Source organism: Rhinopithecus bieti, unplaced genomic scaffold (genome assembly GCF_001698545.2).
Source record: "Rhinopithecus bieti isolate Rb0 unplaced genomic scaffold, ASM169854v2 scaffold_52099, whole genome shotgun sequence".
NCBI classification, from domain to species: domain Eukaryota; kingdom Metazoa; phylum Chordata; class Mammalia; order Primates; family Cercopithecidae; genus Rhinopithecus; species Rhinopithecus bieti.
Genome location: NW_016820939.1, coordinates 924,594 through 942,388, shown reverse-complemented (window position 1 = coordinate 942,388; position 17,795 = coordinate 924,594). Strand labels below are relative to the sequence as shown.

The following is a 17,795-nucleotide window of genomic DNA, read 5'->3' as shown; positions in this document are numbered from 1 at the left end:
ATATTTACAATAAAATAAAAATATAAATTTAAAATAAAATAAAACTCTAAGAATGAAGGAATAGTAAAATTTTTTTACTTTATAAGGGGAAAGGACAGATTATAGGCTTATTTTATTATTTTGAGACAAGGTCTTGTCCTGTCACCCAGGCTGGAGTAGAGTGATGCAATCGTGGGTCACGGCAAGTGTCACGATTATTCTTACTCACGAAGTTATGCAACTGTATATCTACTATAATAGTATTTACGGTAATTAAAAAGTCATAATGTAAATGTCAAAACAACATTGAAATGGTAATGAATAATATGCATGTAGCGTAAAATATTAGATATTAAAGAAATGCTTGCATGAGTTGCTAATGATGAATGTTAAAGTATATTAGAGTAGAAGGGCATTTTTCAAATACTGATATGGAAAATTTCCTGTATATATAATGGTTAATAATACTAAGATAAAATTTAACTTTTCTAATTTTTTTTTTTGAGATGGAGTCTCACTCTGTCACCCAGGCTGGAGTGCAGTGGCACAATCTCAGCTCACTGCAACCTCTGCCTCCCAGGTTCAAGCAATTCTCCTGCCTCAGCCTCCCAAGTAGCTGGAACTACAGGCACGTGCCACCATGCCCGGCTAATTTTTTTTGCATTTTTAGTATAGATGGGGTTTCACCATGTTAGCCAGGATGATCTCCATCTTCTGACCTCCTAATCTGCCCTCCTTGGCCTCCCAAAGTGCTGGGATTACAGGTGTGAGCCGCCATGCCCAGCCTTTTTTTTGCTAAACTTTTTTAAGTGAAGTGGAAATAGTTTACAAAATAAATGTTAACCATGGTGAACTCTTTTTTTTTTTTTTTTTTTAAATAGCAACAAAAGCACAGATTTGTTGAAATGAAAGTACACTCCACAGAGTGGAAGTGGGCTCGATCAAGTGGCGCTCAAGAGCCATGATGGAGTCCTAACTAGTGGAGTTAGGAATGCTTTATATGTTGATAGTCAAGTGCTTTACTAATCCAAAAGCCTTTTTTTCATTGTATTTCCATTCATATTGGGTAATCTCTGGAAAATTACTCAAGAGTTTTTATTAATGGTTGGTATTTCAAGCTTTTTAAACAGAAGTCTAAGGAATTATTTAATGAATGTTGATATTCTACATATTTTAATACTGAAGTGTGACATTTTTCCCTGAGTATTGTTAAGTTTAGCCTAAAGCTCCCGCCTTACGTATTTTAAGCTTGGCCTAAAAGTTTCTCTGTACACAGTGAACTGTAACCTAACTGGATGTGTAAACAGACTGCTACCTACTCTTGTGCTAATCACTGAGTTTCAGCCAATCATAGGCAACCAATTGTCCAACCTTTGTTCAAGTAAGGCAGACCCTGAGCTGTAACTGACCCATCTGTTTCTGTACCTCACTTCCGTTTTCTTTGTGCCACCTTCCTTTTATCTGTCTGTAAATAATTTTCGACTATGCAGCAGCACCAGAGTCTCTTTGAACCTATTCTGGTTCCAGGACTGCCCAATTCTTGAATCCATGTTTGCTCAGTTAAACTCTGTTAAATTTGTCTAAGGTTTTTCTTTTGTGATAGTATCTTGAATTAGTCACATGTTCACTGATCTAACAAAGAAAGAATATAAATTAGAAAATTAACGAGTATCAGGTACGTGTAGTATTTATGTAATTCTAAATTATATGGTAGTGTCTAATATTATGTAACTTGTATGTTTTTCATCCAGTTTTAAATATCAGATCTTTAGACTTAGATTCCTTTCATTTTCAAATTTCTAATGAAATGATTTTGGTAATTGGTAATTATTTTTATGTACCAGAGAAAGAAAATGTACAAATAAACTTTCAGGAATGTAATGAACTATGTAACATCAAAGGAGAATCACTGCATTAAAAAGCCAAATTTTTGGCTGTTCCTATTTATACGTGTGGCTCAAAGATCTTTATAAAGTAAAGATGGATATTTATTCTAAAAGAGTACGTGGGGTGTATGTGTTAAATCGCCACATTTTCGTTTATTTGAATCAAGATTCAAATAGAATTGTAAAGGGACAGAATCTTATTAAAAACAACATGAAAATGACTTGCTGGCCATTGATTTGTACAACTTGAATGGCAAGTGTTAAAATAATGGTTATCTAGAAATTGTAGAACCATATTTTATGATACTATTATGTAGGAGAGTGTTGGCAAGTTATTTAATGGAGCAGGTTTAAGTCATGTGAGACTTACAAATATTTACATAGAAACTGAATCCCGGTGGTGGCATGTGGAAATAATTTTTTAAAGGATATGCTTAGGCTATTTAAAAATTACTTAGTATCAGATTTCAGATCCCATTTTAGAGCTGACGTGAATTTGAAAACATGCCAAGCTTTATGTTATAATCTACATTACAACTTTAGTCTGAATGGAATCTAAATCCTGCCTTGTGAGTTCTGTGAAAAAATTTAATATAGCATAACAGACAGAAATGATTGTCTTGTACTTGCTGAAATAAGTGATACTGGTTCTTCCACATTAGTGAAGAAAGACTGAGGAAGAGGCTTTTATAAGCAAAACCATTTATACATTTGAACACTCCAGAAGTTGTCATTTAAAAATTATTTCTCAGTGAGGTACAACTGTAAGTTTATTATATCATCAAAACACTACATGAAAACAGGAAAATTGTTTAAATAGTACTATAACTGTTACTTGTATTTGATTAATGTAAACTCCTGGGAAAATGGGATAAATTCTATATTAAAAAGATATCTGCCCACTCAGTACCAAAACTTCCAGATGTAAATAAAATTTTAGTGTAAAACATAAAATCATAAAAGTAGTATAAAAAATATGTGAAGTAAATATAGAATATTAGAATGATTCCCGTTTCTAGCAGGGTACCTAAAACAATAAATAAAAAGACTTCATTTAATTATATAAAAATCCATTGGGAGAGAATAAAATTTGAAAGCAAACTAAAAGAGAAGTTTGAAATATATATGACAAATACCTAATACTCTGATTATATGAGGAGTAGTTATAAAAAATGTGTAGTTCATAGAAGAAATACACATAGCTCAAAATTTATAAATGATTCGATCTTAGAGAGAGAAAAAAAGATAAACAATGAGATCTTTTTATTCATCAAATTGGCAACTATGGCCGGGCATGGTGGCTCACACCTGTAATCTTAGCACTCTTGGAGGCCGAGGCAGGAGGATTGCATGAGCTCAGGAGTTTGAGATCAGCCTGGGCAGCATAGACTTTGTACAAAAAAAAAGTGTTTCTTAACACTCAAGATATGGTGCAAATACTGTAAGAAGCTCAGAAATGGACAGTTTGACAGTATGTATTCACGTATTCACATTGTATCCTTTGAAGCAGCATTTCTACTTTTAAGAGTTTATCTGTTGGAATAATAGCGAATGTGAAGAAAGATTTAGTTACAAAGAAGTTCACTGCTGTGCTGTTTGTAATAGCACACTGTTGGAAGCTATCTGATTTTTCAATAATTAAGGTGATGAGATTGCAGTGGTTTTTTTTTTTTTTTTTTAACTGCTCTTATGTGAGCTATATCATTTCAAGATAATGTAAATAGAAAATTAAAAAATCTTAGTTGAGCTCATAGTAAATACTACTAAATACTCTGTGCTTCAGTTTTCTGATTGATAAATTGTGGATAATACTAGTACTTACTCACAGGGGTGTTGGGACAGTTGAGTTAGTATATGAAAAGCACTTAGAAGGCCAGGCTCTGTGTCTCATGCCTGTAATCCTAGCACTTTGGGAGGCCAAAGTGGGTGAATCACTTGAGCCCAGGAGTTTCAGACCAGCCTGGGCAGCAAGGCAAAACCCTGTCCCTACTGAAAAATCCCAGCTACTTGGTAGGCTGAGGCAAGAGAATCGCTTAAACCCAGGAGGCAGAGGTTGCAGTGAGCTGAGATTGCTCCACTGCTCTCCAGCCTGGGCAACAGAGCAAGGTCGTGTCTCAAAATAAATAAATAAATAAATAAATTGTGTGTGTGTGTGTGTATGTATATGTATGTATATATATGAGATATGTGGTTAATTTGGAAAATGAAAATTGCTTGACTTTAAGAAACTGGCCTACATTGAAAGTAAGTGACCAAAGGTTCGCCTTGTAAAAAGATACTCTAAATTTGTCTGGAAATTTTGTTCCTGTTACAAACACATGTTAAATGCTGACCTGAAGCTGATTTTGATATTAAACTGAATCTTTCTTGGTTTCTTTTGAACAGGTTGGCTCAAAGCTAATCTCTTGTCACAAGCTGGTATTGGCTTGTGTTATTCCCTACTTTAGAGCCATGTTTCTTTCTGAAATGGCCGAAGCCAAGCAAACGCTCATTGAGATTAGAGATTTTGATGGTGATGCAATAGAAGACTTGGTAAAGTTTGTCTATTCTTCACGGCTCACTTTGACTGTTGACAATGTCCAGCCTCTTTTATATGCAGCCTGTATTCTGCAGGTTGAACTGGTGGCTAGAGCTTGTTGTGAATACATGAAGTTACATTTTCATCCCTCCAATTGCCTGGCAGTAAGAGCCTTTGCAGAAAGTCACAATCGAATAGACTTAATGGACATGGCGGATCAGTATGCCTGTGAGCATTTTACTGAAGTAGTGGAGTGTGAAGACTTTGTAAGTGTATCACCCCAGCACCTCCATAAGCTTTTGTCCTCCAGTGATCTAAATATTGAAAATGAAAAGCAGGTCTATAATGCTGCCATCAAGTGGCTACTTGCCAATCCTCAGCATCATTCCAAATGGTTGGATGAAACACTTGCACAGGTAGGGGCTGAAATAAGATTTCACACAGAAATGAAATGATACGGAAGCAAATCAACATGCTTCATTTATTATGAAAAGTGTAGATTATTTGAAGGAATATAGAAATTATTGATGTAATAAATGATAAAAATGACTTTTAGCTCTCTAATTTTCCTATTAACTTGCTGTGCTGTTTCAGGATGATTCTAAATTTGTCACATTTGAATTACCAGTATCATTCTCTGCTTTTTAACCTGAATATTTAAAATATTCCTTTGGGATACTAATGATGAATATTTTATTTATGCCAGTAGAAAATGGTTTGAGGAAACAGCTCTAAATTAATATAATTTATAATTATTGTTTTGTAATGAAGTTTCTAAATTAATGAATTATTTTGCTAATAAAAGTATAGTTATTCCTAATGTGTGAAGGTTTATTATGTAAACAACCATAGGACATCACTTTCTGTTTTCTTCTTTCACCATAGTTTGACTTTTTAAACCTCAGAAATGTGTCTCATTGTTACTGTTGTTATTTTTCACTGTCGATAGCAGTTACCAGGATAAGAAGATTGTAGGCCCTCGTGATCTTTTTTTCTTTTGTCTTCCTCCCCTCTCCTTTCTCTCTCTTCCCGCCTTCCCTTCCTCCCTTTTTTCCTTTCTTCATTTATTCCTGAGAAGTAAAATGATGTTTTACTATTTAAGAGTGTTCCTATTTACTTATTTTTTCTAAATTAAATGCTTTATTAAAACTAGTGCTTATTAAAAGCACTCAATGATAATCTTGTGATATTTATTTATTTATTTATTTATTTATTTATTTATTGAGGCAGAGTCTGGCTCTGTCACCCAGGCTGGAGTGCAGTGGCTGGATCTCAGCTCACTGCAAGCTCCGCCTCCCGAGTTTACGCCATTCTCCTGCCTCAGCCTCCCGAGTAGCTGGGACTACAGGCGCCCACCACCTCGCCCGGCTAGTTTTTTTTTTGTATTTTTTTAGTAGGGACGGGGTTTCACCGTGTTAGCCAGGATGGTCTCGATCTCCTGACCTCGTGATCCGCCCGTCTCGGCCTCCCAAAGTGCTGGGATTACAGGCTTGAGCCACCACGCCTGGCAATCTTGTGATTTTTAATAACAAAGTTTCTTAATAGCATTATCAGAAAGTTAAACAAATAGTAAGAAGAATGAAAGTGCTTATAATTACCAGTGTTGTCATTTTAGATATTTATAGGCAGATGAAGTAAACCTGTTCAATGTGTGATGATAAGACATATTTTTTCAAGTGCATATCACAATATTTATGCATTCATATGAGTATCAAAATTCAGAACACGTTTGAATCTTCAACTTTTGAAATGGAAAGTTTCATTATCATGCAGCTATATCTTATTTGTGTATATGTGTTTTTCTTTAAGATGGTAAGGCAGACTTCATTCAAGGAGGGGGCCATAACAGTAGATATAGGGACTGCTGCAACAAAGTCTTGCAGCTGGGGAGAGAGACCGGACTCAACCCCTTACGTGTGTGTGCTTTTAACTCAAAATAGCATTACCTGGTTTCATCATCCCCTTTAATCCATTGGAAAATCAGTGCATCTTTAATAGAGGAATGGCAAATGCCTCTGTTGAAAAAGGGGATGCATCCCTGAGTTAGTATATTCCCTTCCAAGATCATTGATTTGAAGAAAACAACGCTTGTTACAGATGTTAATTTTTACATTTTAAGTTAGAAATCACATTTCCCTATGTTTAATCTTAGCTTAAAAAGACAAAAGAACAAAGCCCAGCACTTTTGTTTTGATTGTACCTTTATCAACAGAAGGGCCTTGTGATTATGTCAGTACCGTTTTTGGAAGTAAGCAATTTGAAGATAATTCAATTATAAAGCCTATTTAAACCTATATTTAAAGTGGGTGGATGTAATTTAACGTGTAGTCTGATTTCATTTGAGCTGGAAATGAATACTGGAAATTGCTTTAGAATTTGGCACGTTGAATTTCATGAACATGTTAGATTTCATGAAGTAACAAATTTTAAAAAGAGAGCATGCTGCAGTAGAAGTGGAGAATTACCCATCTTATTTTCACCTTTATTTGATACAATTTTTAGACTTTATATTTTCCCAAGAAAATATAAAATGTATTATATTACAACTATTCATGATCTTAGGTTCGTCTGCCATTGTTGCCGGTTGATTTTCTTATGGGTGTTGTGGCAAAAGAACAGATTGTCAAGCAAAATCTAAAATGTAGAGATTTACTGGATGAAGCAAGAAATTACCATCTTCACTTGAGTAGCAGAGCAGTACCTGACTTTGAATACTCCATTCGAACTACCCCAAGGAAGCATACTGCTGGTAACCAAATTATTTTGTCAACTCTCCTGGATGGATCTTTGTTGTATTTGAGGGTTGTTCTTGTGTGCCCAAACTTAGTTGTAATATAATTAGTGTCTGATTGCCTTAAAGTAATAATTAGCAAATACGGTTTTATATATGTATTTATCATTTTTACTGTACATTATTTAGTTTTACTAATAAGCCAGTTTTTCAAAAGCCATAATCAGTCCTATATACTCTGCAGAGCCTACTGAAATATCTCTTCTTTTGAAATCTTCCCCGACTCTGAACTTGCTTTACTATGTTGCATTTTCATTTATTCATTTGACATGTCTTGAGTTCTTCAAAGACAGCTGAGTATCTTATTTAGGTTTCTATCCCTGGGGCCAAGCGTGGAGCTCGAAATATATTGTGTGTCTAAATATTTGTTTTTTCATTTTACCAAATAAAAAGGGCACTAAACATAGCTAACATTTGTATAATGGGTTGTATTAAACTGTTAGAATCTAAAGCCCTTATGTTTTAGGAGGCATGCAGTTTCACCTTTATTTGATACAATTTTAGGCTTTATATTTTCCCAAGAAAATATTTCATGTTCACTTCTTTTCTTGAGACATTATGCTATAAGAAGTATCACTTTTTAATAAAATATTTATAAAGTGTAATATATTTGAGACATGAGGGAATACATGAGGTTCAGAAATTTAGGGAAGAGGTGCCCTGAATAGAGACTTCCTCTATATATGGTGCTATCTAAATATGCAGTTATCAAATAATGAGGTCTTTGAAATAGCCTGAAAACAACATGATTATGTTCTACTCATGATTATGAGTAGAATGAAATTTTATCTAGGTAATACAAAGAAACGCTGAAAGTCATACACCTACCTATGAAGAAGTAGTTCTTCTAGATAATTAGTTTAACATGCAACTAATTATCCTCATTTTCTATAGGTTGATGTAAAGAATTAATTTTCTTTTTTTTTTTTTTGAGACAGAGTCTCACTCTGTCACCCAGGTTGGAGTGCAGTGGCACGATCTCACCTGGCTCACTGCAAGCTCCACCTCCCAGGTTCATGCCATTCTCCTGCTTCAGCCTCCCGAGTAGCTGGGACTACAGGCGCCCGCCACCATGCCCGGCTAATTTTTTTTGTATTTTTAGTAGAGACGGGGTTTCAATGTGTTAGCCAGGATGGTCTCGATCTCCTAACCTTGTGATCCGCCCACCTTGGCCACCCAAAGTGCTGGGATTACAGGCATGAGCCACTGCGCCCACCCCAATAATTCATTTTTTTAGTTACGTAGCTTTTTTGTTGTGAATTTAGAAAGTCAAGGTATTTGATGAAATTCTTTAAATTCAGAATGGGATTCAAATAACATCTTAGCAGCCTAGGTTATATGCCAAAATGTACTAGATAGTCATATAAATGATCTCTTAAATGACTGAAGGAACTTTATGTAGTAGGTTTTAGTGAAGGATTTGATCCTCATTTTGAAATAGGTGGTTTTATTCCATTTTAAGGATGAGGAGACTAAGAATTAAGTTAAAAGTATGCTGAAGGCCACACATAGGAATAGCAGAAAAAGAGTGTGCATCCTGGTCTTTTACTTTTATTTTAGTTACTTTTTTTTTTTCTTCCATACTTTGTTCCTGTGTGAACTATATAGATGAAATGCTAGTTTCCACTTAAAGAAAATCTAATCAAAGATTAATGTTACATTCTGGGTTTATAATCCTAGCTGTGCCATTGAACATCTGTAATTTTGGGCAAATTCCTTAATCAGGGCATTGGTTTTCTTTTTTTTTTTGAGGCCAAGTCTCACTCTGTCACCCAGGCTGGGGTGCAGTGGTACTTTCTCAGCTCACTGTGCCTGCCAGGTTCAAGAGATTCTCGTGTGCACCACCATGCCAGGCTATTTTTTTTTTTTTTTCATATATTTAGTAGAGCCAACCATGTTGGCTAGGCTGGTCTCAAACTCCGGGCTTCAAGTAATCCGCCTGCCTCAACCTCCCAAACTGCTGGATTACAGGTACGAGCCACTGCGCCCAGCCCAACTTATAAACAGATTTCTTAATCAAGGCCTCCGTTTACTTATAAACAGTTGGACTAAATGATCTTCGCAGTTTCTTCCAACCATTTTTTTTTAAATTAAAAAAATGTTTTTGAGACGAGATCTTGCTCTGTCATCCAGGCTGGAATGCAATGCTGCAATCACAGCTCACTGTGCCTTGAACCTCCTGGGCTCAAGCAGTCCTCCTCCCTCAGCCCTCTGAGTAGCTGGAACCACAGACACATGCCCAGATAATTTTTTTTCTTTTTTGTAGGGAGTGGGTCTCACTATACTGCCCAGGCTGGTCTCGAACGCCCGGGCTCAAGTGATTCACCCACTTCAGCCTCCCAAAGGGATTATGGGTGTGAGCCACCACACCTAGCTGCTCTTCCGACTTTACATTTATCTAACTTAAAATATTGAATTAGTTGGAAAAGATAGCACAGGCAGCTTCAAGGCATTCATTTATGCAGTCATTCTGCAAACATTTATTAAGTGCCTACCATGTGAAGGGCTCAGGGTTAGGCGTAAGAAATGCAGGCAGATACAGAATATAGCCAGACTTATGTTGGAATAACTTGTCTGGTCTAGGAAAATAGACATTTGAATAAATAAATGCAGTAAAGTCTTAGCAGGTGCTTTTATATCATCATAAGCTATAATGGGACTTACAAAGAAAACAGTAGTTATTTTTATCTTGGAAGAGTCAGAAAAGGTTTTATAGAGAAAGTAAACCTTAGCCTTAGTTGTGAATAATAAATAAATGTTCTTCTGAATGCTAGTTAGGGTAAGGGTGTTCAGTTCATTTTACAATTATTGAATGCCTAGTACATTGCAAGTACTGTGCTAGTCCGTATTCATGCATGATTGCTTAATACACAGTCTTAACCTACCTTAGACTCTAGTAACAGATGTTGGCATAATGGATCATTTTAATACTATGTGTTAAATAAATGCTAATTACCAAAAGTGCTATAGGAACACCAAAGATGTGTACTATATGCATAGTTGCAGGAGCATGAAGTTTAAGAGAGAGAAAGAGGGGAGGAGATTGGGTTAGATCCTGGAAGACCTTTATGCTGTGATACGGTTTTACCTTGTAAGGCAGCCTTTGCTGCTCAAAGTGTGAAGGAAGTGGTCGCCCCTGGACCAGCAGCATCAGCCTTCACTTGGGAACTTGTAGGAAATGCAGATTCTTGGATTTATCTCAAACCTACTGAATTAGAAACTCTGGAAGTCAGGCCCAGCAATCTGTGTTTTATGCCCTTCAGGTGATTCTGCATTACACTACACTTTTTTTTTTTTTAATTGTGGTTAAATATATGTAACAAAATCTGCCATTTTAAGCATTTTTTGTCTTACTACTTTTTAGAGACAGGGTCTCGCTCCATCGCTCAGGCTGGAGTACAGTGTTGCAATCATAGCAGACTGTGGCATCGAAATCATGGGCTCAAGTGATCCTCCTGCCTCAGCCTCCTATGGGGTTGGGACTACAGGCATGCCCCACCACACCTGGCTAATTTAAAAATTTTTTGTAGAGATGGAGGTCTTGTTCTGTTGCCCAGGCTGGTTTCCAACTCCTGGCCTCAAATGATCCTCCTGCCTCAGCCTCCCAGAATGCTGGGATTACAAGCATGAGCCACTGCACCTGCCCATTTTAACCATTTTTAAGTGTACAATTCAGTGTCATTCACTGAAGTTTTTGAGAAGTACTGGTGTAGGTAATGGAAGGCTATCAAAAGAGCCTTTTCGTTAGTGTACTATGTTTACAATCTGAACGCAAAAAGACAGCTTAGTATTAAGAGATGACAGGATTTTGCGGTAGTTAGGTAATAGTTGATGAGAGCATGAACTGTTCCCAGTGGCACTGGGAATAGAGAGGAACAGATAGAACACCACAGGAAAGGAAGAGATTGTTTAGGTAGGCAAGGAGGGGAGATCCTTTTGAACTTGTTGGGTTTAAGGTGTCTGTGGGACATCAAGTGGAGATGTGGCTTAGAAATGTATGTGGGAAGGTATTATGATATAGGTGGAATCTAAAACAAAGGGATGAACTTTTCCTATAACAAAAAGTGTGTGAGAAATGGACTAAGGATGGAACATGGAAAACATAGAAGGAAATAAATGATTGGAGATAAAAGGAAACTGATATTATAGAAATCAAGGAAGTAAGATGTTTCCCAAAAAATGGGATGATCAGCATATCAAGTGCTACAATTGTGTTCAATATGAAATTAACTTAGAGGCCGATTGGTTTTGTTACAACCTTAGCAAGAGTAATTTTAGATGGTACGTGAGAGTATAGACCATATTGTAGTGGGATATTAGCAAGCAGAGATAGTTGATATACCCTATTCTATGAGGGGACAGGAAGAAAATTTTATTAGATTTATAGTAACATAATAACATACTATCCAAATAACTTTTGTGTGTGTCTTTTACTTTTACTCAAAGTTTTGACTTTCTAAATATTTTTCCACCCTAATTTTGTTTTCATTTGGCAGCTATGATTTATCTCTATTTTGTGGCTTTACCTTTAGGTGTGCTGTTTTGTGTAGGTGGTCGAGGTGGATCTGGTGACCCCTTTCGCAGTATTGAATGCTATTCTATCAACAAAAACAGTTGGTTCTTTGGACCAGAAATGAATAGTCGAAGGCGACATGTGGGTGTAATCTCTGTGGAAGGTGGGTCCACTTTGTCTGAAATATCACATGATCACAATGCTCTTTTAAAAGTATTTCAACTTTGAAAATGTATTTTTTATATAAGAAAATGACTAAATTGTAAATTATTTTTAAATAAAATGCTGGTTAGTGATAATTTACTTGCTTTGTGCCACAGATACTCAGTGCGCATAATGTGGAGATGAATATCAGAGAAAAGAGATATAAAGAGTTAAAATAAACTATTCTGAGTTATATAGTTACCAAAAAACTAAACCAAGGAAAAATGTTTATTGAACCCAAATTATAATTACATATCAGTTTTTTTAATACCCATCTTATTTTAATACTCATTCCTGAAAAATGAATTAATTGTAGAATCATGGATAATTGTTCGGAAAACCTAAAAGGATTCACTATTTTTATTATAAAAGTATAAATGAATTTTTAACATTATAAAAACATTTTCATAAAAAATGAAAACCACTGCAACACCAAAAACCAACACAAACACCCAGAAATAGTCACAGTTAACATTTTGGTGTACAGTCTTTCCTGTCTTTCTCTGTGTATTTTTGTTTGTATCATCTAGGAAAAAAGTTGATCATATTAACAGTTTTATGGAGATTGAGGAGGGAGGATCATTTGAGGCTGGGAGTTCAAGACCAGCCTGGGCAATGTAGGGAGACCTCATCTTTACAAAAAAATTTAAAAATTTAGCCAGATGTAGTGGTGCATGCCTGTGGTCTCAGCTACTCAGGAGGCTGAGGTGGAAGGATCACTTGAGCCTAGGAGTTTGAGGCTGCATTGAGCAGTCATAATGCCACTGCACTCTAGCCTGGGTGACAGAGCAAGACCCTGTCTCAAAAAGAAAAACCAAACAACAAACAAGTTTTGTGTGTGTGTGTGTGCATGCGTGCGCACGCAAACCAGTTTATATATATGTATTTTTTGTTTTGTTTTGTTTTATGTTTTTGAGATGAAGTTTCGCTCTTGTTGCCCAGGCTGGAAGGCAGTGGTGCGACCTCAGCTCACTACAACCTCCGCTTCCCGGATTGAAGCAATTCTCCTGTCCCAGCCTTCCGAGTAACTGGGATTACAGGCTTCCACCACCGCGCCCGGGTAATATTTTGTATTTTTAGCAGAGACAGGTGTTCACCATGTTGGTCTCGAACTCCTGACCTCAGGTGATCCACCCGCCTTGGCCTCCCAAAGTGCTGGGATTATAGGCATGATCCACTGTGCTCAGCCACCAGTTTTATATGTTAAAATATAACCTAATCAGAGCGTTTCTCCATTTTATTAAGCATTCTTTGAAGGCATGATTAGTGATTTCGTCTACCAAGTAATAAAAAGTTGGGAAACCTAAAAGGGGCGATAAATATTAGAGCATTTACTAATAAATAACTTCATGTAGAACAGCATGTTTAGTGCAAGCTTACATTGATTTTTCATTCAACTACTGAAATGACATTGATGATCATGTTGAACAGAACAACAATTGTTGAAAATTAACTTCTGGTGACATTTTAATTTTATAATGTTTATATATGTAACATTAATATTATGAATTTATTTGGAGTCAAATGAAAATACTTCTCTGTTTGACAGGTAAAGTGTATGCAGTAGGTGGACATGATGGAAATGAACATTTAGGTAGCATGGAGATGTTTGATCCTCTCACTAATAAATGGATGATGAAGGCATCAATGAACACAAAGAGGTAGATCAGCATGGAAAGTTATTTTGAACTGATGGTGGAAATAAGATTTCTTAAAATTTAAAGGCCTTATTTTAAACTTTTTTTGCTACTTTAAAAACTTTAAATACCTTCTCAAACACATTTTGTTAGCATGTCCAAGGTGATACTTTGTTACCACCTTTTAGTTTTTTTAAGAATTAAAAATGCAGTTGTGTTTTGGAGTACTGTATGGTAGTCACGGTTTTCACTTATACATGAGCATTGATTTTTAAAACTTTTTATTTTGAGATAATTTTAGTTTATTCAGAGAAGTTGCAAAATATTAAAGTTTCTGTGTACCAGTGGTTCTCAACTGAAGATGATTTTGCCTCCTCTATGGGACACTTGGCAGTGTCTGGAGACATTTTTGGTTGTCACAGCTTGGGGATGGGAAAATTGCTGTTAGCATCTATGGGAAGAAATCAGAGATGCTGCTAAAGATTCTACAGTGCAGAACAAGGATCTTCTAGCCCAAATGCCAGTGGCAAAGATAATGCCAAATGCCAGTGCTAAGATGGCAAAACCTTGCCACTTACCCTGCCCCTGGCTTCCCATAATGTTAACATGTTACACAGCCATAGTGGTTTTTGAAATTAGCATTGGTACAGTACTATTAATCTGTAGAATTTTTCGGTCATTTTCCCCACACATCCTTATGCTTCTTATTGATTTTTCTTGTCTAATTGTATTGCCTAATAATCTAATGCAGGTGAATAGTGGCAGAGACAGTAGGTGTTTTTGTCTTGTTCCTGATCTTATTTTTTTTTTTTTGAGACAGAGTCTCGCTCTGTCGCCCAGGCTGGAGTGCAGTGGCCAGATCTCAGCTCACTGCAAGCTCCGCCTCCCGGGTTCACGCCATTCTCCTGCCTCAGCCTCCCGAGTAGCTGGGACTACAGGCGCCTGCCACCTCGCCCGGCTAGTTTTTTGTATTTTTTAGTAGAGACGGGGTTTCATCATGTTAGCCAGGATGGTCTCGATCTCCTGACCTCGTGATCCGCCCGTCTCGGCCTCCCAAAGTGCTGGGATTACAGGCTTGAGCCACCGCGCCCGGCCTCCTGATCTTATTAGAAAAGTATCTAGTGTTTTGCTGTTAAATAAGATACTGACTTTAGGACTAAGGTATCTATATTTTTATCATGTTAATAAAATAGTCCTCAATTTCTCTTTTCTTCATTGATTTTTATCCTGATGAACAGTAATATTTTAAGTTATTGCTTACATATTTATGTTCCCATTTACATATTTATGTTCTAATATTTATATTCTCATCAACATAAACTGGAATATATGTTGATTAATGTATCAGTCTAAAGGGGAGATTTTCAGTGACATACTTAGTACTCTAACCTGCTTGACACTTTTATTAATGACTCGAATACCAAATTTTTAGATATCCTAAGGTGGAAAGATCACTAAGGCATGTGACCACATTAGGATTCCAAAGACAGAGTAGACCACATATACTCTAGACAAAAACCTAAAAAATGTTAAAATGAGAGTTATTGGTTAAAACCTGCCCTAGGTATTTTAAAAACTCAATCACATGAGCACAACATAACATGGTGGGAAATCAGGTTTTTGTTTCAAATGGAGAAAAGTACCTGAACCATTATGAAACACAGCTCTTAAAAAAAGGAAAGGAAAAAAGTGAATATAATAGAGTTGCCTACATTAAAAAAAGCGAAGCCTTAGGTTAAGGGAGTTTGTAGTTTTATTGTTCTTGACACTGATCTCTCCGTATCTATAGCTGTGTTGTTGAAGTAGGATATATAACACCAGTAGGGGTATGAGAATAAAAGATTAGAGTCTCTGTACATTTTTAAAAATTTATTTTGGGTGGATGTTTTATAATGAACATAACTTGTTAGTACACGAATGTGTTTATGATTTGAAAATAAGATATATAGAAGGTGCACAAAAATGGATTGTTATAAATGTGAGAATGATAATCTGGAATGCATGTAAGAAAATTAGTGGGTTAGTAATACATCTGAAAACCATGTTATCTACAAAAAATAGTTGAAGTTTTATGATCTGGAGGCAAGAAAACTTACAGGAGTAACTAGATATTGTAAGAGGTGTATGTTGCTTTAGTACGAAGGAATAAATATTTATTTATGATTCAGTATAGTAGCAGTGAAGCATACTGTAATTCCTCCCAGTGTCTGGAATTGTATTGTCAGAAGGATCACATATATTTTGCACCAAATGGGAGATTAAATTTTATTGTCTATTATTTTTCTTTTTCAACTTTATTGTTCTGTAAATGGCATGAGGATTTCAAAGACTGAGCTTAATAATTTATATGAAACTAGAGAATAGAATAATTCTGCCTCTGTGTCAGAGTGAAAATATAATGCAAGAAGAGAGAAGAGGGCTATCTTAGTAAATATTGAAAATATCGCTGAAGAGTTTCTTTTAATAAAACTGCAGGTGGGCCTGGCACAGTGGCTCATGCCTGTAATCCTAGCACTTAAGGGGCCGAGATAGGCAGATTACCTGAGGTCAGGAGTTTGAGACCAGCCTGGCCAACATGGCAAAACCGTGTCTCTACTAAAAATACAAAAATTAGCTGGGCATGGTGGCGAGTGCCTGTAATTCCAGCTGTTTGGGAGGCTAAGGCATGAGAATCGCTTGAACCCAGGAGGTGAAGGTTGCAGTGAGCTGAGATTGTGCCATTGCGCTCCAGTCTGGATGACAAGAGCAAAATTCTGTCTCAGAACAAAAAACCTGCAGGTGATATATATATATATATGACATATAATGATACATATGTTAATATATATAAATGTATCACCCACGGTTTAATTAAAAGAAACAAACCTGAACTAGTAAAACCATACCTCAGATACTGTGGCTTATATGGTTGGCAAATTAGCACCATTCTATAAGAGTTAAAAATGACTTGTTATCAAAATGAGCAATTAAAAACTAAACTACATATGGGGATATGTTGCCTCTAATTTTCTGTTTTGAATAATATAACAATATTTTCAACTAGTTTTGCTTCATGTGTTAAAATATGAAAGATTGAAAAGAAATGTGAAGACATTTTAAGTTTTCTCCCTCTCGTGAGAAAGAATCCTAGAAAAAAAAAAAGCTAGTCTTAAACTGTTATCTCCCACTGTCTACAAATGACATTTTAATACTTTAATAGGGAGTGATTTAATAGGGAGTGATTTATACTATGAGATAACTACAATGTAAGCTATACAGAGGCAGAGATATTGGCTATGTTTTTTACTGCTGGTAGCAAAAAACAAAGTGGTATCTTTACCACTTGGTATGTCTTGTGGTGGGCATTTACAACTTTTTTGTTGAATAGGTAAGTGAATCTTTAGACATGCTGTCAGGATGATGGGTTTCAACAGACTCACAACTTGAACAAACATCGGTGTCCATTTCAGTGGAAAGATGAAATAAAAAAATAAAGATAACCGATATTTCACATGTGAAAATTTATTGAAATGCATACTAAAAAGATTATTTGGGGTATATAAGTTATAAACAAGTAATATGACAAAATAATTGTAGCTCTATTATTTTTCACACATTGTAAATGCTCAGGGCATATTTTAAAAGATTACAGAAATTCAACTGCTGTTTTGCTAGAGAAGTTTCATCCAGTCTTTGGCAAAAACCAACATAATAACAGGGATATAAGGATTAAAAAAGTACTTTGGGATTTTTATCTCCCATTTTATAGGATCAGATTTTCTTTTCAGAGAACTTCTGCATACAAAATGGAGAAGGGATTTGAGGATGACCAGAGTGAAAACAGTCTGACAGACCAAAAAGAGTTATTGTAATTCTTCATCCTTTGATGTAAAGAAATAATGGCGGCTTGGACGATAGAAATTGAGATAGAGAATAGAGGACATATTTGAAAGATAGTTCAGAGGTGTAGAGTCAAAAAGACTTTATGATAATTAGAAAGAACAATTAGATAGAGGCAAAGATGATTCTTCAGTTTCTGCCTTTAGCAACTGGATAGGTAGTATGATTTCTGAATTAGGAAAGCAACATGGTGAACGGGATAAAATTTTTGCTTGTTTTGTGATGGGGGTGTATTAGTTTTCTGTGTCTGTGTAACAAATTGCCACCAATTTAGCAGCTTAAAATAGCACCCATTTATTAGCTCACTGTTCAAAAGTGATACAGATTTTGCTGGGCTTTCTACTTAGGGTCCCACAAGGCCAGAATCAAGAGGTTGGGCTAGGCTTTT

The 17,795-nt window shown here is 36.0% G+C and overlaps 1 protein-coding gene across 4 annotated transcripts in view; it reads left to right on the top strand.

Moving 5' to 3' along the window:
* Nucleotides 1–17,795, top strand: part of KLHL8 (kelch like family member 8) — an 81,983-nt gene that overhangs the window by 52,073 nt on the left and 12,115 nt on the right. For 3 of the 4 annotated variants that reach the window (XM_017860051.1, XM_017860050.1, XM_017860052.1), the window contains exons 3-6: nt 4,251–4,799; nt 6,946–7,132; nt 11,707–11,850; nt 13,441–13,552. In XM_017860051.1, the coding sequence (XP_017715540.1) occupies nt 4,251–4,799; nt 6,946–7,132; nt 11,707–11,850; nt 13,441–13,552 (992 nt within the window). The remainder of the gene's footprint in view (nt 1–4,250; nt 4,800–6,945; nt 7,133–11,706; nt 11,851–13,440; nt 13,553–17,795) is intronic. The other variant, XM_017860053.1, reaches the window with a different exon arrangement.